Source organism: Danio rerio, chromosome 14 (genome assembly GCF_049306965.1).
Source record: "Danio rerio strain Tuebingen ecotype United States chromosome 14, GRCz12tu, whole genome shotgun sequence".
NCBI lineage: Eukaryota > Metazoa > Chordata > Actinopteri > Cypriniformes > Danionidae > Danio > Danio rerio.
This window is the reverse complement of record NC_133189.1, coordinates 775935-799000: the sequence shown is the minus strand read 5'-3', so window position 1 is coordinate 799000 and position 23066 is coordinate 775935. Positions and strand designations below refer to the sequence as shown.

The following is a 23066-nucleotide window of genomic DNA, read 5'->3' as shown; positions in this document are numbered from 1 at the left end:
CTCTTTACTTACCAATCCCCCCCCACTCTGCTTTGCAATAACCGATTACCCCCCCCCACCCTTCAATAACCAATCGCAACCACTTCCCAAGCTCTTCACTTACCGCCCTCTTTACCCTACTGTGCTCTGCAATAACTGATTGCCCGCCGTTGTTCAATAACCAATCTTCGCAATCCCCCCCACTGTGCTCTGCAATAACCCATCGCCCACCCCCACCACCCTTCATTGACCAATCGCAACCACCCCCACCACCCCCACCACCACCACCACCCTTCATTGACCAATCGCAACCACCCCCAAGTGCTTTTCTTACAGATCTCTTTTCCCTACTGTGCTCTGCAATAACCGATTGCCCCCCGCTGTTCAATAACCAATCATCACAACCCCTCCACCCGCCCCACCCGCCCCACCCTTCAATAACCAATCGTCGCATCCCCCATCCAAGTTCTTCACTTACTGATCTCTCCCCCCACTGCTCTCTGCAACAACCAACCACCCCCCCCCCCCCGCTCTTCAATAACCAATCGCAACCCCCCCAGCGCTTCACTTACCGATCTCTCCACCCTACTGCGCTCTGCAGTAGCCGATTGGCCTCCGCTGTTCAGTAACCAATAGTTGCAACCCCCCCAGCTCTTCATTTACCAACCACCCCCCCCCCTGCGCTCTGCAAGAATCGATCGCCCCCCCACTCTTCAATAACCAATCGCAAACACCTCCCAAAGCTCTTCACTTACCGATTGCCCCCCCCCTTTACCTTATTGAATGCTACCCTGCCCACACCACCCACCCCCACCAAATATCTGTCCAGGGAAAGAAATACGGTCCTAGTCTGCCCCTGTTATCTTTATCTAAGGAGGTGATACAGAAACATCCTACCTGGACTAAAAATCTTACAAATGGTTGTAAGTTTAAGGCAGCGCTAACTAAATAATAAATTGTCCTAAATTCGAACGATAATGAAAAAGACAACACTTTATGATTGTGCTTTCCAACAACTGAGGATTGGCTAGAAAGAAAGACTCTTGAAGGACACAGGAGAAGAACATTTCCAGGACAAAACACTTATAATGCATGTGACTAATGCCTAATGATGTTTTGTTTCGACTGTTTTCCAACTGTTTTGTTTATTGGTGCCCCCGCAGCCGGTCAGCGGCCTAGTTCACCTATGCCTAGAAGCAGCACTTTCTAAGACCTGACAAAACCTTCTGCAATTTCTAAAACCATCCTCATCTGGATGAAATAAAGTGATCCAAAGTAAGAGCAGTGCACCTGTGTCCTGCGGTGTTTCCACAGACGGGCTCTCCTGAGACAGTGTGGTCCAGCTGGAGTCTTCCTCCTCCTCTTCCTCCTGTTTCTCAGGCCGAGGTGTGTGTTCTGGAGACTCCCGTTTCTCAGGCTGAGGTGTGTGTTTCTCAGGCCGAGGTGTGTTGTCTGGAGACTCCCGTTTCTCAGGCCGAGGTGTGTGTTTTGGAAGCTCCTGTTTCTCAGGTGTGTGTTCTGGCTGCATCTTCAGTGTGTATGCCGGGCTCACCTGTGCTCCTGCTCGGCCTGTCAGGTCTTTGCCGCGGTTCACACACTCATTATTGGGTCGCAGTGTGTGTTCATACACGTCCAGTGTCTCTCCGGGACTCTCCTCCTCTTCGCTGGCCAGCAGCAGCAGGTGGTTCTGGGGCAGTGTCAGGTGCGCCTCCACGTGGTTCTCCTTCCCCCAGCTCTGCGCCTCCAGCTTGGGCAGAAGTGGCTTCTGCGAGTCCTTCTCCGGGCTGCTGGACGTCTGCTCCTCTCGGTGGTACTCCAGAAAACTCTGCTCCTCTCGGTGGTACTCCAGAAAACTCTTGGTCCTCCTCCTGATGCTGGAGTTCTTCTGGTTGTCTTTTCCCTCCAGCCAGTCCCAGCTGCTCCCCTGGTTCTTGTTCTCATTCTTGTTGAGATCCAGCTGCTCCTCCTTCAGCTGCAGATTGGTGCCGTTCTTGGCCAGTTTGGAGTTGGATGAGGAATACGATAGAGAGGAGCAGTAGAGCGATGAAGAGGAGGCAGATTTTGTGGGGGCGGGCTTAGGGAGAGAGGCGGAGTTTTGGCTCAAGCCCATCGCATTTTGAATATTCGTCAGCGCATATTTCTGACGCCCCTTTGAGACTTGCGTTTCCTTGACAACACCTTCCTTTATAGTGTCGCAGCTGAGCTGCTGATTGTGGGAGGAGCGTAAATTAAGAGATGTGGGTGGAGTCAACAGTGGCCTGCTGTGATTGGTTGATTCCACTGTGGACGCGCTGCGCCTTAAAGGAGGCTTCTGCAGTGACATCATTGCAAAGGATTAATCAGCTGTGAAGAGAGAAAGAGAAAGTTGGCTAATGAGAGTCATTCATTCCTGTCACTGATAACAGACTGAGCAGAACATTTAGATATCCACCAAAGGTAAACAGAGATACAGTCGCAAATGAAGGATTACAATTGAGATCATTAGGATAGGGCGCCAGGGTGGCTCAGTGGTTAGCACTGCAAGAAGGCCACTGGTTCGAGGCTCAGTTGGTGTTTCTGTGTGGAGTTTGCATGTTATCCCCGTGTTGGCGTGGGTTTCCTCCGGGTGCTCCGGTTTCCCCCACATGTCCAAACACATGCGCTATAGGGGAACTGATCAACTACATTGGTCGTAGTGTATGAGTGTGTGTGTATATGAGTGTGTATGGGTGTTTCCCAGTACTGGGTTGCAGCTAGACAGGCATCTGCTGCGTAAAACATATGCCGGAATATTTGGTGGTTCATTCCACCGTGGTGACCCCTGATTAATCAGGCACTAAGCTGAAGAAAAATGGATGAATGAATGAATAATCTAATCTAAAGCAGGAGCAAATTAATACTAATATGGTGGCTCCTTTTACCTTGTTATGAGCTGATTGAGCTGATTATGTGGATTGAGCCATGCAGAACTCTGTCGTAATTTATTTATTTAAATCTGTATTGAGTGACTTGTATCTGCTTCTAACTGAGACAAATCCTGTAAGAAACATTAAGTAATCTGAAATTCTGTTAGCTGCTTCAGTGTTTTTCTGACTCCATCACCTCTATATGAACTGCAGCGTCAGCACAGCGTCTCAAGTTTAACTCCAACAAACAAGTCCAGTCATACATGTACGCATAAACACACACACACACACACACACACACACACAAACACACACGGGCTGGAAAATGTGTTTGCTGCAGATTTGCACTGAAGATCAGTGTGATTCAGCACAACAAACATACCGTGTGTGTGTGTGTGTGTGTGTGTGTGTGTGTGTGTGTGTGTGTATGTGTGTGTGTGTGTGTCAGCCTCCACATGCGTAACTGTTTTCTGTGAATCAGACAAAAAACTGGTGTTATGACTGATCCCTGCACTGATACTGTAGAGGAGCTCGCTACTGTCTCCAATAATAACATCTCCACGTCCCTTTAAGACAGAGTAGATTTTAAATATCTTGTATTAATGTTTCTAAACAGCCAAAATGCAAGACACAAATTCATTCATTCATTTTCTTGTCGGCTTAGTCCCTTTATTAATCCGGGGTCGCCACAGCGGAATGAACCACCAACTTATCCAGCACGTTTTTACGCAGCGCATGCCCTTCCAGCCGCAACCCATCACTGGGAAAGACACAAATTCACTTCCGTATAAAACAATACCCAAATAAATACAATTATAGATGCAATCCAATTCAAAACAGTTTATAACAGTCAGAAATCAAGCCTCAGTGGTAAACATTTCCTTTTTATCATTCGGTTTTTGATTATAACTCAAAACCCAACTTCAGTGGTGTGTATTATGTGTGTTGTTGTGTTGCTTAATAGGCTAAAAATTCAATTATGCATTCATTTTCTTTTCGGCTTAGTCCCTTTATTAATCTGGGGTTGACACAGCAGAATGAACCGCCAACTTATCCAGCATATGTGTTACGCAGCGGATGCCCTTCCAACTCCAATCCATCCACACACACTCATACACACTCATAAACTACGGAGAATTTAGCCTGCCCAATTCACCTCCACCGCATGACTTTGGACTTTGGAAACCGGAGCACCCGGAGGAAACCCACACACACCCAAACATGTAAACTCCACACAGAAATGCAAACTGACCTAGCCGAGGCTCGAACCAGCACCCTTCTTGCTGTGAGGTGGTTGTGCTGCCCACTGCGCCACCGTGACGCCCCAAATTGACTAATATGCAGCTTTATATTACAAATCTAGTCTGTAATAAGATCTGAGATAGAATATAACAGCAAAAAATGCAAGGCTCAGTAGTAAACATTTAATTTTGAATTCAATTTTGAATTATTATCCAGTATAAAATCGGAAATATGACAAAAAATACAGCAAACAAGCTCAAGTCAACTTCATTAGTGTGTTTTACACGTTTTAGGGTCACATAATAAGCAAAAAAAATGGATTTATATGCAAATATGTGTTATAAATAGAGTCTGAAATGCAAAAAATGCAAGACTCTACTAGTATAGTACACTATTGTGCAATATAATAGCATGCTTTTACATATTTTAGATTATAATCCTACACGCATTGAATTTAAGAATATAACTTCACAATCTGCTACAGTATAATATTGTGGCGAAAATGTTTTTAAATGCAACACTTTAGCACAGGGGAGTCCAAACTCGGTCCTGGAGGGCCGGTGTCCTGCATAGTTTAGCTCCAACATCCTACAACATCTGCCTGGAAGTTTCTAGTACCTAGAAGAGCTTGATTAGTTAGTTCAGGTGTGTTTCATTTGGGTTAGAACTAAAATATGCAGGACACCGGCCCTCCAGGACTGAGACTGGACACCCCTGCACTGCAAAAAATGCCTTTCTTACTTATATTTTGTGTCTTGTTTCTTGTCCAAATATCTAAAATATTCTAATATCATGAAGCATTTTCTAGACAAGCAAAACATCTAGTTTTGTTTTGAGAAATAATATGCCAAATCTAATGGGTTTTTCCTTAAAACAAGCTAAATATTCTGCCAATGGGGGAAGCAGAATATTCTTGCTTTTCCTTTTGACATAAGATTATTTTGCTCACCCCATTGGCAGAATATTTAGCTTGTTTAAAGGAAAAACCCACAACAAGTCGAAGTTAGAAAAGCATTTTTTGCAGTGTGTTAACATGTTGGAAATATAACACCCGACAAGTTAGATTCAGCAACTACTGTGTTTGATTGCAATATAACATGCAATTTTAATGTGCATGTTTTTTTTTAATATGCAAAGACTTCACTCCATAGCACAACATATTGTATATACTATTACATAATAATAATGCTACACTTCCACACTGAGGAAAGCATTGGGCTGAAATATTTGTGTTTCCTGAAGAATGTAAAATGAAAAACATTTGAATTAAAATATGTAAATGAGAACAGATCACTACCTGTTGGAATAATCAGAATGGTACAATGCAATGCAAGAATAAAAGATATTAATTTCATAATCCTAGTTTATACTGTAAAATCTGAAATGCTGTAAAAAAACAACTCTAACTTTACTACAGTATAAATCAACACTGCATTACACAGGATGTTAACTATAATCCCCATTATATGCAGTAAAGCATGAACTAGGCCCACACAGAATCTGTGCTGCAGAATGTTTAGCCCATCATCGATTCTGTGTATTTACTTGTGGAAATGTGTGTACATGTATATTTATTCAGTTTTTAAATGAATTTCAGTATAATTATTGACTAATATGAAAATGTTCATATAATTTAATCAGCATTCAGTTTGTAAAGTAAAATATTTTCTGTCTTTGAGTAGATTTATTATATAGGACACTTGATTTGTTTACCAAATCTAATTGGATTTGCATTGTAAACATTAAATACAAGTTAACGGCATTACTTTTTAGTTCATATATTGAGGTTTTACGATACTCCCAAAATCATTCCGCATAAATCCACAGGTTTTTAACCAAATTCTGCACAAAAATGTCTGCAAAAAATGTCTGCAGATTCCGTCAGGTCCTAACAATGACATAACAGCAAACATAAACAAGACTCTCTAACTAGTAGAAGAGCACAAGCATGCATGCTAAACTGAAATACACTGAAATACATGGCCGTGCTTATAAAACTGAAATTAATGCATGCATTAAATCACAAAAAGACAGACAGACAGTTATACAGATAGTCAGACATACATAGACAGAAAGACAAAAAGATAGAGAGAAAAAGAAAAGACACAATGCAATATAATATTGCACAATAAAGCAAATAATCACTGGATAAATTCTGATATCATAATCCTACAGTTTATACTATAAAATCTGAAAAACTTTAAGATAACAGACAAAAAGCCAACTCTAACTTTACTACAGTATACATTGCATTACACAGGATGTTAACTTAAGTCCCCTTTATATGCAATAAAGCATGAACTATGACATAACAGCAAGCATAAACAAGATTCGGTATATCTCTAAAATAGCACAAGCTTTCATAATACACTGAAATATATGGACATGTTTAAAAAGTTCTGAAAATAATGCATGCAATAAAATGACATATAGACAGACAGACAGACAGACGAAGAGTTCAGATGCAAAAACCTCTAAATGCCATCTAAAAATGTTCTCCTAAAATGATAAGTGTTCTCAACTTCATATGTTTTTGTTCAGTTATTTCACTTGAAAGGCAATGAATAGAACTTATCTGCCACTATGAATGTAAAATTACTGAGCCAACACACAAGAGTTGGAGAAAAATGCAAATTTTAGAGGAAAATGTCAATATTTTTTAGAGGTTTTTGCATCTGAACGTTATATATAGACAGAAAGACAGATATATATATAGACAGAAAAAGAAAAGACACAATGCAATATAATATTGCACAATAAAGCAAATAATCACTGGATCATTTCTGATATCATAATCCTACAGTTTATACTATAAATTCTGGAATACTGTAAAAAAAAGCCAACTCTAACTTTACTACAGTATAAATCTACACTGCATTACACAGGATGTTAACTATAATCCCTATTATATGCAATAAACTATGACATAACAGCAAACATAAACAAGACTCTGCATCTCTACAGCACAAGCTTCCACAATACACTGAAATACATGGACATGTTTATAAAACTCTGGAAATAATGCATGCAATAGAATCACAAGTGCAACAACGCAAAGGCTCAATCACAGCTATTTAAGACGAAAGCGTGTATTTCTTTAAGACTGACTGAAATCCAGCCATGACATCAGTGCAGAAGTTAATGTCATGACAGATCAGATCGGCCACGAAAACACTCGCCTTTAGATGAATGACGCACATCTGAACACACACATACACGAGCGGCAACAAATGCTCCATGCATTGACCCCCACACCTCACATCATCATCATCACACATGCACGCATTATGACATCTGATCAGAGAACTGTCAAGTCACGCTCTCCAAACGCGCATCCACAGCCTCGCAAACTCACATCTCATTATAATAAAGTTGCATCGCCCAGCATGCATCAAACCATCAAAGGTGTGCGTTTATAAGAGCATGACGTCATCTGTTAGGAGACTGTCACTCACCAGCGCGGCTGTTCTGTCCTCCAGATGCTGATGCGGAGGAGACGCCCGCTTTTAAAGCCGAGACGCCCGCAATCCGAGCTCTCCGCACCGCCCGCTACAAGTACAGGCTGTGCTGCGGTCTGCGCATGCGCTCCGTGCCGCCGCGTTCTGTTGTGTACGCGTTTGCCGACCAATCCGAGCGACGAGCGCAAGATGCTGTATGAATATTCATTAGGTAGCGCTAGAGCGTCTTAGAAACGTCACTTAATATTCATGAAATCAGTGACATGATTGGAGGAACTGAACAGCAGCCCCTCTGAAAGTACACATGAAATCCAAACTTACCATATTAATTGAGTTAGCTCACATTGCCATAAGAGAAATATAATAGAAATATATACAATTATACTGGATAAAATAACAGTATAAAAAGAATACCAATAGATCTAACATTGTTTAAATAAGTCAATATGGTATATTATTTTACATATGTACATGTATACACTACAGTAATTATTACACAATTAAAAATGCATAATTACATGCGACTAACCCTAAAAATAAACTTACATTCTTAACAAAACTATATTGAAAGTATGTAAACGTAAATATAAATGCAAACCATATGACTGGAAAAAGGCACATTTGTTAAAGCAATGGATTAAAAAATGATGAAAATAGAAGTCTTTATTTTAGTTTCCACAGTGCTGAAATGACAGAAAGCTCCTAGTGTTGATAAACAGATAAAGACAGAGAAGTCAGTTCCTGAAATAAAAACCTCATTCATTTTCTCCATAGGGAAATTTATTTTCTTTTTAACAATAATTCTGTGTTAATTCACCTGAACTGAGTTTTCGGACATAATCTGTGCAGAAAACTACATTACCCAAGATGCTCTGCAGAAAACTACATTACCCAAGATGCTCTGCAGAAAACTACATTACCCAAGATGCTCTGCAGAAAACTACATTACCCAAGATGCTCTGCAGAAAACTACATTACCCAAGATGCTCCTCAGAAAACTACATTACCCAAGATGCTCTGCAGAAAACTACATTACCCAAGGTGCTCCTCAGAAAACTACATTACCCAAGATGCTCTGCAGAAAACTACATTACCCAAGATGCTTTGCAGAAAACTACATTACCCAAGATGCTCTGTAGAAAACTATATAAGCCAAGATGCTGTGCAGAAAACTACATTACCCAAGATGCTCTGCAGAAAACTACATTAAACTACATTACCCAAGATGCTCTGCAAAAAAACTACATTACCCAAGATGCTCTGCAAAAAACTACATTACCCAAGATGCTCCGCAGAAAACTACATTACCCAAGATGCTCTGCAAAAAAACTACAATACCCAAGATGCTCTGCAGAAAACTACATTACCCAAGATGCTCTGCAGAAAACTACATAAGCCAAGATGCTGTGCAGAAAACTACATTACCCAAGATGCTCTGCAGAAAACTACATAAGCCAAGATGCTGTGCAGAAAACTACATTACCCAAGATGCTCTGCAGAAAACTACATAAGCCAAGATGCTCTGCAGAAAACTACATTACCCAAGATGCTCTGCAGAAAACTACATAAGCCAAGATGCTCTGCAGAAAACTACATTACCCAAGATGCTCTGCAAAAAAACCACATTACCCAAGATGCTCTGCAAAAAAACTACATTACCCAAGATGCTCTGCAAAAAAACTACATTACCCAAGATGCTCTGCAGAAAACTAAATAAGCCAAGATGCTGTGCAGAAAACTACATTACCCAAGATGCTGTGCAGAAAACTACATAAGCCAAGATGCTGTGCAGAAAACTACATTACCCAAGATGCTCTGCAGAAAACTACATAAGCCAAGATGCTGTGCAGAAAACTACATTACCCAAGATGCTCTGCAGAAAACTACATAAGCCAAGATGCTCTGCAGAAAACTACATTACCCAAGATGCTCCGCAGAAAACTACATTACCCAAGATGCTCTGCAAACAATTCCACCAATCAGAGCCGCAGTAAGCAAAGCAGCTAAAGATTTTTAATATATATTTTGCAACCTTACAATGCACTGACACATCATACAACATTAACCACTTCAGCTTTTTATGTTGCTGTTAATTGGACTGTGTCATGTGCAATGCATCATGGGATTGTAGTTCTTTCCCTTTTTAAATTCATTCACTCTTGTATCTTTGTCTGATTTTCATACATGTCTGTGCTTCAAATTGAAGTGTATAATGTTGTAAATGTTTTATAATACAGCTCACTGACTATTAACAAGATTTTTTTATCTCTATGGGGGAAATGAAAGAAAAATAATACATCTGGATCCACAGCTGCAGGAAGAAAACAGACAACACTGACGCAATTAAATGGTGTTTACTTGTTCACTAATAATACAGAACTTTTAATTAAGGCACAAATGTTCTTTATGCTTTGGCACATGCATATTTAATTATCAAGTGCTTAAACAGTTTTAACAACAAATCTGAATGTAAATAAACATGTGAGCTTCTGAACATGCAAACAAAGATTAAACATTTACAAACAAATCCCAAAACATAAAGAATAACACAACCTGACCCTCAGAAAAATATATAGATACTCTTAATGTAGCACATGACTTCCTCTACACTCAATGACAAACACTCATTCTCAATCTCACTGTATTCTTTCTGTCACCAAACACACTTAAATACAAAACCCAACACTTATAATGTTATTCCCACTTCCAAAAAACACTGGCTGAAATAAAAAATAGCTTCACATCCAACGCAAAAACGATGACGTAATGATCAGCCAATCACTGAGCTCCTATCCCTCACGCTCTTCTCTGATTGGCCCTGAACATTCATCTGTCAGGTGACTCAGTTATAGTTATTTATTTGTGCGTATGTTTCTTTTTTTTAATAAAATATCACATTTTAATTATGTAAGTAGATATTGAGAGATGAATCTGTGGTTGTGCATCACCGCACCCCGAGTGTCCAAACCATGCGTCCGCTGTCAGTGTTGAGCATCTGAAGTGTGACTGGTGGATGCAGACTCAGACTTCCTGTGCTCCACGAATGAGGAAGCGGCTGTGACTGTGGGCGGGGATTCTCAGCTCGGCTCTCCAGTGGGAAAACGGAGTTCAGATTCAGCTGACCAATCACAGAGAAGCAAGGGGCGGAGCGAATTGAGCGCAGCACTAAAGAGAGAGAGAGAGAGACAGAGAGAGAGAGAGAGAGAGAGACAGAGAGGTGTGTTTATTCTTTATTTATTAGTAATCATGACTTTTTATTTTTTTTATCCGTAAATTACTGATGTTGCTAATTTACTCATGTACCAGATGCAGATTTAAATAGAAAAATGCTAAACGTCATGTAGAAATGATTCAGAATATCATGAAAATTAGGCCTTTAAGTTCTGCATCAACTCAGGATTCCTGCATATTTTTAAAGGTAGAATGTGAGTATTTTTAAAAACAGGAAAATATGTCTGCTATATTAACAATTGTGTACATTTTTATAAAATATTCCAAAATTAGATAGACAGACAGACAGATATATAGACAAACATAGACAAACAGACAGACAGACAGATATATATACAGACAAACAGACAGATATATAGACATACAGACAGACAGATATAAAGACAGACAGACAGAACACAGACAGATATATAGACAGACATAGACAAACAGACAGACAGACAGACAGACAGACAGACAGACAGACAGACAACAGACAGATATATAGACAGACATAGACAAACAGACAGATATATAGACATACAGACAGACAGACAGATATAAAGACAGACAGACAGACAGACAGATATAAAGACAGACAGACAGACAGACAGACAGACAGATATAAAGACAGACAGACAGACAAACAGACAGATATAAAGACAGACAGACAGACAGACAGACAGACAGACAGATATAAAGACAGACAGACAGACAACAGACATATATATATAGACAGACATAGACAAACAGACAGACAGACAGACAGATATATATATACAGACAAACAGACAGATATATATAGACATAGACAAACAGACAGACAGACAGATATATATAGACAGACAGATATATAGACAGACAGATAGACAGATATAAAGACAGACAGACAGACAGACAGACAGATATATATATACAGACAAACAGACAGGTATATAGACATACAGACAGACAGACAACAGACAGATATATAGACAGACATAGACTAACAGACAGACAGACAGACAGATACATATATATACAGACAAACAGACAGATATATAGACATACATACAGACAGACAGACAGACAGACAGATATAAAGACAGACAGACAGACAGACAGACAGATATAAAGACAGACAGACAGACAGATATAAAGACAGACAGACAGACAACAGACAGATATATAGACAGACATAGACAAACAGACAGACAGATATAAAGACAGACAGACAGACAGACAGATATAAAGACAGACGGTCAGACAGACAACAGACATATATATAGACAGACATAGACAGACAGACAGACAGACAGACAGATATATATACAGACAGACAGATATATAGACATACAGACAGACAGACAGATATAAAGACAGACAGACAGATATATACAGACAAACAGACAGATATATAGACAGACAGACAGACAGACAACAGACAGATATATAGACAGACAGACAGACAGACAGATATATAGACAGACAGACAGACAGACAGATATATAGACAGACATAGACAGACAGACAGACATATATACAGACAAACAGACAGACAGCTATAAAGACAGACAGACAGATATATATAGACATACAGACAGATATATAGACAGACATACAGACAGACATATAGACAGACAGTTATATAGACAGACATAGACTAACAGACATATATAGACAGACAGTTTTATAGACACGACAGACAGATATATAAACAGACAGACAGTTATATAGACAAACAGACAGATATATACAGACACAGACATATAAACAGACATAGACTAACAGACAGATATATAAACAGACAGACAGTTTCATAGACAGACAGAGAGATATATAGCCATACAGACATATAGACAGACAGATATAAAGATGGACAGACAGTTTAGTAGACAGACAGACAGACAGGTATAGATATAGGCAGTGTTCTGACCGTCTGTGTTGTGTTTCTCTCTGGCCCGCTGATTTCCAGCATCTGCTGCCTGCTGGTAGAGTCTGACCGCCGTTTGGACAGAAGGAGATACACCGAAACCAGACTCATAACACTGAGCCAAACACAGCAGAGCATCAGCGTCCTGCACACACACACACACACACACACACACACACACACACACACACACACACACACACACACACACACACACACACACACACACACACACACACACACATTAGAGAAGCTCTTCAGAAACATCTGCAGTATGAGTTCAGAGCAGGTGTTTTACCCCTCTGTCAGCCGCCAGCCGGAAATAATGCACACACTCCTGCTCATCACAGTCCACACGCTGAGACAGCAGAACCGCCAGAAACACCTGAGCCTGAAACCAGAGGTAGACTCAACAATCACTCAGGATAAAACACCAGAACTTGTAACTTGTAAACAAGTCTGCACAGAAATGGTGAAGAAGGGGCCGTTCACACACAAGACATTTTTCCTCTGCAGTGTTGCTGACAGCTGTACCTCAGTGAGCCCGGCGTCTGCAGCCGCGTAGAGCAGCTTCAGTGCAGCCTCAGTGTCCGTCTCTGACCTCTGCTGCCCTCTGCTGTTCAGGAGGAGTTTAGCACAGCGGTACTGCGCCTGACGGTGGCCAGCGGCTGCAGCGAGCTTGTAGTAATGAAGAGCCTGAGAGAGAACACAAACAGCTTGAGAAAATGACAAGGGAGACGAGTAGTAGCAGAATTCAAATGAATGCATCAATAGAAAACATCAGATCTGTATTTGCTTTAATAATCTGAATTAAAAAGATCAGTTTCCGTGCGGTTTGGGCTGTTCACACTGTCATGACAAAAACAGATCTGAGAAAACAGATTTGGGCCGCATCTGCCTAAAATAACAGCTCTATTATGGAGATGGTAAACGTTCCTGCAACTCTAGACTCCTGCATACGCAAACACATGCAAATCTGCATAACTCTGCACACCTTGCGCAGGTCTCTCTGCACTCCTCGTCCTCTCTCGTAACACACTCCCACATTGAACTGAGCTTTACTGTAGTGATGCTGCGCTGCCGTCAGGAAGCAGGAGAAGGCCGTTTCTAAACGCCCGGATTTAGCGCTTTCCAGACCTGAACATGAGGACAGAAGCACAGTCAGACACACACACACGGGCCTCAGTGAGTGTGTTTGTGTATGAATCTGTCTGTCTGCGTGCCTGTGTGTGTGTGTGTGTGTGTGTGTGTGTATATATATAAGTGAGAGAGAGAAAGAGTGCATAACTGTGTTTGTGTGCATGCATGCGTGTGTGTGTGTGTGTGTGCACGCGTGTATATTTTTGTGTGCATGTCTCTGTGTGTGGGTTAGGGTTGTGTGTGTATTGTGTATTGGTGTGTGTGCGTGTGTGTATCTTTGTGTGGTCGTGTGTGCATGTCTGTGTATATACGGGTGCATGTTTGTGTGTATAAATAAATAAATGTGTGTGTGAGTGAGTGTGAGTGCATATCAGTGTTTGTGTGCATGTGTACAGATGTGTGTTTGCATGTCTCTGCATGAGAATGTGTGTGTGTGCTTTACCAATGATGTTGAGGATTATGGGAACACTGCCGTTCGCCACCACTTGTAAATGCTGCACTGCTGCGTCGACTGACACACACTCCTGCAGAAAACACACACCATAAAGACTATTAACACTGATTATATTATAATATTGTAATGCTGATTCTGCTGTTATTAGGTGGAATCTTACCTGCGCTTTGGGCTGTTCAGCAGACAGAGTTTCACCTGTGAGGAAAAACACATGGATATATATAAATAAATAAAAAAATATATAAATAAATAATAATAAAAAAAAAAAATATATATATATATATATATATATATATATATATATATATATATATATATATATATATATGTATGTATATATGTGTGTGTGTGTGTGTGTGTGTGTGTGTGTGTATATGTCTGTCTGTCTCTCTGTGTATATATATGTGCGTGTCTGTATATGTCTATGTGTGTGTGTATATAAGTCTGTGTGTATATATGTATGTGTTTCTGTGTGTGTATATATGTCTGTCTGTGTGTATATGTATGTGTGTGTGTCTGACCACAGTAGTGTGCGCTGCTCTCTGGCTCCTCCTGCTGGTGATGATCAGTGTGTTCAGTCTGCAGGTCTGATCTCTCCTTGTCTTCTTTAAGACGTTCATCACTGAGGCTGCTGCTGCTGCTGTCGCTCTGATCTGGAGTCTGCAGATCCGCTCGCAGACACTTCACCGGCACAACACTCTGCCTCGACACTAGAAGAACAATCTGACTTTATAATAACAATAACAATAATAATAATAATAATAATAACAATAATAATAATAATAATAATATATGGGATTCTGTTTTAATTAAAGTAAATGTCACTAACATACAGTTGAATTCAAAATGATCCCCCTTCTGTAAATTTCACCAAGTGATGTTTAACAGAGCGAGGACATTTGTACTGCACTTCCTATAATATTATCGTTTTCTGGGGAAAGTTTTATTTTTTATTTTGGCTGGAATAAAAGCAGTTTACACATTTTTACCCAATCTTAAGCTTAATATTATTAGTTCAGAACATTCATTATAGTCTACTGAACAAACCACTGTTATACAATGCCTTGCCTAATTGCCCTAACTTTACCCTAATTACCCCTTTAAATGTCACTTTAAGCTGAATCCTAGTGTCTTGAAGAATATCTAGTCTAATATTATTTACTGTCATCACGGCAAAGAGAAAATAAACCAGTTATTATGTGTAGAAATGTGCTGAACAAAATCTTCTTAACAATTTCACAGGAGGGCGAATGATTTTTCCTTCAACTGTATGTCGGTAAATCTACTCCAGCTACACACACACATATGCATTGGTCTGCCTGCGCTGGGGTGCGTTTCCCAAACAACAACGTAACTCAAAGTATGCACCATTTGGGAAATTAACAATGTAGTGACGAGCGTTTCCCAAAACCCGTAGTTTCTCTTTCGCAGATCCATCGTTTGAACCATGTTAGTCATAACGTAAAACGTCCTTAATGATGCTCTAAACAGGGTGGAGTAACAACTTTAGAACCCCATCATTTCTTTGTGCAAATTATATTGTTTTACACGCACACACATTAGAAAAAAAATCCAATATTAGTTTTGGTAAAAACATGCATAACTCTTCCCATAATAATTGTGAATTGAACACATACTTGAAATAGAAAACAGCCAGGAACTCTGTTTCTAACTACAAGCTCCAGAGGTGTAGTTGCAAGTATACAAATTTGCGACGCAGTTTGCGAGTATTCGTTGGAACGATGGATTTGGGAAATGCCAAATCAAACTATGTAACGATGAAACTTGCAACCTTAATTGACCATACTGATGGTTTTGGAAACGCACCCCTGGCCTCTGATTGGTGTACATGTGCTGTGATTGACAGCTGGACTCACAGATGTCGATCAGGAGTGTGTATGAGCACTTCTTCAGGAGAGCGCGGTCTCCGGTGTGTGTCGACGCAGAGCTGTGATCCGCAGGAGATGACAGACGAGTGTGAACCCTGCGGCAGAGCTGCATGAAGAGCACCGCGGCGGCACCCTGCACACACACACACACATGCATAAACAAAAACACAAACCACACACACACACACACACACACACACACACACACACACACACACACACATCACACATTTAAATTTATAATATTTGCACACACAAATGTATGCATACACACACAAACACACATATATGACAAAGACATGTATACAAATACACATGGATATACACAAACATACATATACATGCACAACAAACATACACACAAACACACAATACAAAAAACACATACAACACAGATGTGAGTTAATAACACAGAGCAGCACACATGGTCATCAGAGACAGACACTCAGACAGTAGTGTATTTGCTGACCCAGCCCACTGCATCCAGAGCGCTGTATCTCGGCACACCAGCAGAGCAGAACTGAGATGTGCGTCTTTTCTTCTGCTCATCTTCACCTGCATGAGAGCTGAAACACACACACACACACACACACACACACACACACACACACACACACACACACACACACACACACACACACACACACACACACACACACACACACGTTTACGGTATGAGTGATGCACTACACATATCTGTATTAGTCTGTACCTATTTGGTACAGGATGGTGTGCACACACACACACTGAACAATACTGAATTCAATCCTTTAAAACGTGGGTTGTGTCCTCCTTATATGATCCGTTACACCTCGAATACGCACAAATACATTACTGTATAGCATCCAATAGAAAATATTCAATAAAAATGGGAGATTTCTGAAGGGTGTATGCTGAGTGCTGTATATAAAGCACACACTTTTGAAACATTAGAATGTGTGTGTGGTTTCCAGTACCTGCTGCTGTCAGAAGTGTGTCGTCCGCCGCTCAGCACTGAAGAGTTCAGCAGCTCGTCCTCCACATGATGAGCTGGAGAGAGACGCAGCGGAGCAGAGCGGCTCCACACTACACACACAACAACACAAAACACACAAAATAAATATGTTGTTTTTTTATTAGCACAATCATTCAGTGACACTGCCCCTATATTGTTTACCACGCTACTTTGAATATTGGGGTCTGGAATGACATGAAAGTATGACTTCAAAACAACATTGACAGTGAACAATGTTGTACTTTGATAGTCAATGGCTGCTAATGTGATGTTCTCTATTCAGAATATGCAATGTTTACTGTGAGGAGTGTGTGTGTGTGTGTGTGTGTGTGTGTGCACATTTTAATGAATGAAAATATAACTTAGGCAAGTTTAAAAGCAACAGAAGTCTATATAAGTTGGTTTTATATTCGCACATTCCTTCAGTGGCAGCTTGTGGCATGCTCACTATACTGTTTACAATAGTACATTGAATATTTGGTCAGAAATGACATGTAGGTGACTTCAACACAACATGATCACTGGTTTTTTGACTTTGAGCAATGATGTACTTTGATAGTCACTGTCTGCTAATGTTATTTCACTATTTAGTATTTAGCAAAGACTACTTTTCTGGAATGAAATTATTTAAGACAAAGTCCGGATGTGTGAATATAAAACCAGCTGTACCCCGGTCTATGACAGGAGCGTGTGAGTGTGTGTGTGTGTGGTGATTTCATAACTCATTAACTAAGCAAATAATTTAAACGTGAACATCTCAAAATGTAAAGCAGATGACGTGTTTGATTTGTAAAACAGTGCTCGATAATTCACTTTGCATCTGATCTGCAACAAATGTGAAAACTGAAACTATCGTCAAACTGATTATACTTTATTTTATTTACTTATTATTAGACTCACGACTAATATCTTCATTATGTCGTAGATAAAAGCGACGCGTGTGCAGTCTGAAACAATGTAATACAATGTATCAATGTGTCGTGAAACAATGTAACAAGTGCATCAATGTATCCGAGTGGATACTGATGTATCTTTTAACGGTTACGTCATCACTATCGCTCACCTCTGCTGACTAAGCTCTGGATGCGCCACATGTCTGTGTGTGTCCGCTGTTGTTGTTGTTTTCAGCGTTTATTCGGCTTCAGAAACTCACGCCATGATGTTTTCAGAGAGTCACGAGTTACAGCGAGCGCAGTGAAGGGCGAACAGCGGAAATGACGCAACAGCCCTACAAAACGCACTACTATGGAAGGCCGTTGGGGCCAAAACGTCTGCAATAAACGTGTTAACGCGTAATTGCGTGTTAACACGTAATTTACGCGTTAACACGTCATTTACGCGTTAACACGTTGGTACGTGTTAACACGTCATTTACGTGTTAACACGTTTTTTTTAACTAGTCTCATTTTTAAAGTGTTATCATTTACTGTTTTCTCCAATTAACCTACTTATTATAATATGTGTAAAGTAATTTCACTTAAATCACAATAAATGCTTTGCAGTCAATGATCTGTAGCAGATATTTAGCATTATAAAAGGCCAGACATCTTCTGTAATGTTATGTTTGATGGCATAATAATGTAAAATATTAATGTTTGTTATTCAGCTGCTGCGATTTCTTTGAAATATGTGTGCAGAGAAATCAGAATGAGATTAATTTGACAAGTGTGTGCAAACACACTTTTTTTTCAGGAACACAAACATACAGTATATACAAATCAACACAAGAACACAGAATGACATAAGTGGATAAAGTAAATAATAAAACATTGGTTACAAAATCATATACAGTAAGGGTTGTGTATATGTATGACTAAAAACAAGTAGCAACTAATCTAATAAAAAAAATCTATAGAGATAAAGATGTGTAGAGATCTGGAGGTTGGGCAGGTGCAAAGCAATAATCCTCTCCGCTGTCCTGACAGTCCACTGCAGTCTTCTTGTGTCTGATTTGGTGATTTCTAGATGGCACTTAAGAGTTTTTTTTTTTTTTTTTGAACTTTTTATACATTTATTGTTTCCAAAACTTTACACTATATACTTTTGGTCTCTGTACTGGAAGCTCCAAATCACGAAGACAAAACACTCTTGTGTGCAAACAATTGACAATAAATAATTGACAAGTTTTGATAAAACTGTAAGCTCTTTTCTGCCTGGTAAGAACAACCCAAGTTATGATATACTAAATCAAAATTACAAGACAAAAAGTCGAAATAATGATTTATTAACTCAAAATATGACTAAAATCTGTAGAAATGACATACCGACAATAGATGGCGACAAATCACCATCTAAATGTGTAACTTAATTCTCTAAAGATGATTAATCTAATCAAACTTTTTTTTTTCTTTTTAAAAGAGTTATTGAATCTTTAACTGAATGTCATTTTTTTCATTCATTAGCTTGTTTATGAAAACTGCATGCAAGAACTTAAACTCAAATGGTCCATGGTAATTTTGTCAAGTAACTTTGCAATGTAGTGGGTAACACATGCAGTTTAGGTCAATTCAATGTGAAGTGAATTTAAAATAATATTTCCCACATTATCTTTAACTAACCAAGGACATTTTCACAGTATTATGCCACAGTATCCAATAAAACAAAAAATATTCTGGAATCATAAGTCTTATTTCTTATAGTTTATATAAGTGATATGGGTCGATCAATTGTTACTTATGCAAACTTCAATACTTTCTTTAAAATATTAAAGGTGCTGTAAGCAATTTTTCATCTTAACAGGCTGGCACAATTCGGCCACTCTCAAAAAAAAAAAAAAAAAAAAAATTGTGGTTAGGCATGCACAGAGCATCTTCTTTCTCACAATGAGTTTCTTCTATCATTCATCCAACCAAGTTCGTTATTCCGAAGTGATCTGGGAACAAGGTCAGTGCTGCAAAGAGCTTGTAAAGCCTGCCCTGGCTCATTTAAAGTGACCAGCGCAATGAATGATAAATGTCAGTAATAATCAAAACAGTTTAAAACGGGCTTCTCTAGAAATGTAAATATTGCACATAATGAAGATACAAGAAAGATACAAGTGTATGTTTTTGTTCCTGCCCATGAATAGATGATTTCTTTTGTTCTGTGGGAAATAAGGGTTTCTTTAATGCTCCACTGTAATTGGGTCACAAACCCCTGTCATTTGTTTGCTACATTTTTAATTTGTCATGTTAAAGATTGTCATAAGCATCTGATTTTTCCTCATTCTAATGTGCTTTCATTTTCTCCTAACTTGCTGCAGGAGTTTTAAAATCCCAACCGATAATGAAATCTGGTTACAGTGCACACAAACCTTAAACGTGCACACACTACAAGACAAAGAAAACTGTGGCATAGCACACGACAAGATACTATTAAGATTGTGCCTGATGGAGCACATAACCTGATTGCAGAATAACTCTGCTTTTTAATGATAGGCTAGCTAACAAATATTTGACCAACTGCCAGAGCGAACAGCCTGCAGAATTAAAAAAAATGCTGCTTGAAAAGAGCACGTCCAAACAAATGTCTAATATTATTATAAATAACTATAATAAACACTACTACTACTACTACTACTACTACTACTACTACTATTATTATTATTATTACTATTATTATGGATCAGAGAGAAGACAAAGGCAGATTAACAGAGAATGGATATTTAATGATACTTTAAACAATTTTGAGGTTGTTCAGAAAAGAAATATCATCAATACCAACAAAAAGAAAACAAACAAACAGAACTTAACTTCGGGTTGTAACTGAAACAAGATGATGCCAGTGGAGGTAAACACCGTACAGGATTCACAGGACAAGATAACAGACAGGATAACAAACTGGTGAGCAGGCAGGCAGGCTACATTATCAGGTAAATGCTGTCACACTGTAGAGAAATGAGTCTGGGTAATAACAAATAAATCAGACCATAAATGAGTGATTGTTCCAGGCTTACAGGGTTATGTAGTGTGAGCGATGATGAGCAACAGGAGAAGGTGATTGGTGATTGGTCTGGTGATTGGGGCTGTGCAGGTGCAGTGAATGAATCTGATTGTCCAGAAGGATTCCTGACAATTATTATTATAAGCTAATATCATAATACTGGAATGTGCCATGCTTTGACTGGCTATTTATTTCAAAAGAAAAATTGTTAGTTGTTGCACTGCATAGCCTATAGTGTGGAAAAATATAATTTACAATGCAACGAAACCCTGGTCTGCAGTAACAGTACTGTCTCTCCCTGGGAATTTTATTTTCTATACTTTAATTTTCTAAACCTTACATTTTAATGTTTAAGCATTTTGTTTCATTGGCTACACATCTGGGTCATAGCAACCACACACACAGAATAAAGTGTGGCTAATAAAAAAAAAGATGGTTTAAGCATATTATAAATTAGCTTATTAATTTATTCATTTGTTAAAACCAACACAATTCCCACCAGCTTTTCTTTTTAGGCTTTCAGGATGTTGTCACAGCCATGAACAGAATAACTGGCTTTATTAATAGCCTTATTGTTATTATTTGACCAACTGCCTATAGGCACAACCTCAAAATGGTTTCTGGCAGTTATAAAAAAACAAAAAAACAAATGCATGCACTCAAGGTGTGCTGCAATTGTCTTTCATATATAAAATAAAAGTTTGTATGTTAGAGGGAAACAGAATTGCGGCTCATCTCGTGCATTTACTTAATTTTATAAAAGCCAGTAAGAGATATGCAAACCGGGACATAATGACACCTATTTTAAGGTTTTGCTTATAGTGGCAGGTAATCAAATATTACCATAATAATAATAATAATAATAATAATAATTTATTATTATTATTATTATTAATATTAGCAGGTTGTTGTTATTCTGTTCATTGTTGTGACAAGGTCCTGTAAGCCTAAAAAGAACAGCTGGGGAGAATCGTGTCACTTTTAACAAATAAATAAATAAATATATATAAGCTAATTTATAATAAGATTAAATGATAGTTTTTTATAAAATAGCGTAAGTATAAAAAAAATTTAGTCCCATAGCCTAAACTGAAACGAGTAGGCTATAGGCTATAAGATTTTTTTTTTCAGAGAGAGATAACTGCAGGGCCAGGGTTTTGCATTGTGAATTATATTTTTTCAATACTATAGCTAACAATTTTGCTTTTGAACTACATAGCCAGTCAAAGCACAGTATAATAAGTAAAACTGGCCACAATTTAGTTTGGATGCAATAAATTGGAAGAAAATATATACATTAAATACAAAGGCTGGTTATTTTACTGGTGATAAGTCACAATACAGTGTAACCTTACATTTTACTCATTATTTTAATTGATAATTTGTTAATTAATACTGGGCGAGGCAGTGGCGCAGTAGGTAGTGCTGTCGCCTCACAGCAAGGTTGCTGGTTCGAACCTCGGCTCAGTTGGTGTTTCTGTGTTGAGTTTGCATGTTCTCCCTGCCTTCGCATGGGTTTCCTCCGGGTGCTCTGGTTTCCCCCACACTCCAAACACATGCGGTACAGGTGAATTGGGTAGGCTAAATTGTCCGTAGTGTATGAGTGTGTATGTGAATGTGTGTATGGATGTTTCCCAAAGATGGGTTGTGGCTGGAAGGGCATCCGCTGCATAAAAACTTGCTGGATAAGTTGGCGGTTCATTCTGCTGTGGCGACCCCGGATTAATAAAGGGACTAAGCCGACAAGAAAATGAATGAATAATTAATACTTAAATGTAAAAATGGTATTGAATCTACTTAGAAAGATTTTTTATTTACTTTAAAAAATGTCTGGTGCAAAGTTTAATAGCTGTTAGTTGTGAAAGTTATTGATGTACTCTGGCTCCTTTAAGGGAGGTGCACCGGAAAGTAGGAGAGAGGGAAAAGAAGGAAGTGGAGAAAAGTTCGGCAGATGCAATGCTGTAGTAATGCTGTTTGTGAAT

The 23066-nt window shown here is 39.0% G+C and overlaps 2 protein-coding genes across 7 annotated transcripts in view; both read right to left on the bottom strand.

Annotated features, from left to right (window-relative positions):
* Window positions 1–7688, bottom strand: part of apbb2a (amyloid beta (A4) precursor protein-binding, family B, member 2a) — a 43904-nt gene extending 36216 nt beyond the window's left edge. For 4 of the 6 annotated variants that reach the window (XM_073922413.1, XM_073922415.1, XM_073922414.1 and 1 more), the window contains exons 1-2: window positions 7562–7688; window positions 1270–2322 (exon numbers count right to left, since the gene is read on the bottom strand). In XM_073922413.1, coding sequence (XP_073778514.1) covers window positions 1270–2305 — 1036 coding nt within the window. In that variant the 5' untranslated portion in view covers window positions 2306–2322; window positions 7562–7688. The other 2 variants (XM_073922416.1, XM_073922417.1) reach the window with 1 other exon arrangement.
* A 2283-nt stretch (window positions 7689–9971) lies between these two features.
* Window positions 9972–18312, bottom strand: dele1 (DAP3 binding cell death enhancer 1). The gene is given in 12 exon segments (NM_001080086.1): window positions 9972–10729; window positions 12690–12831; window positions 12985–13077; window positions 13221–13382; window positions 13681–13823; window positions 14269–14350; window positions 14441–14475; window positions 14802–14990; window positions 16158–16302; window positions 16639–16735; window positions 17126–17234; window positions 18227–18312. Coding segments are annotated over 12 exon segments (1449 nt in total). The 5' UTR covers window positions 18258–18312; the 3' UTR covers window positions 9972–10508.
* Window positions 18313–23066: the final 4754 nt, after the last annotated feature.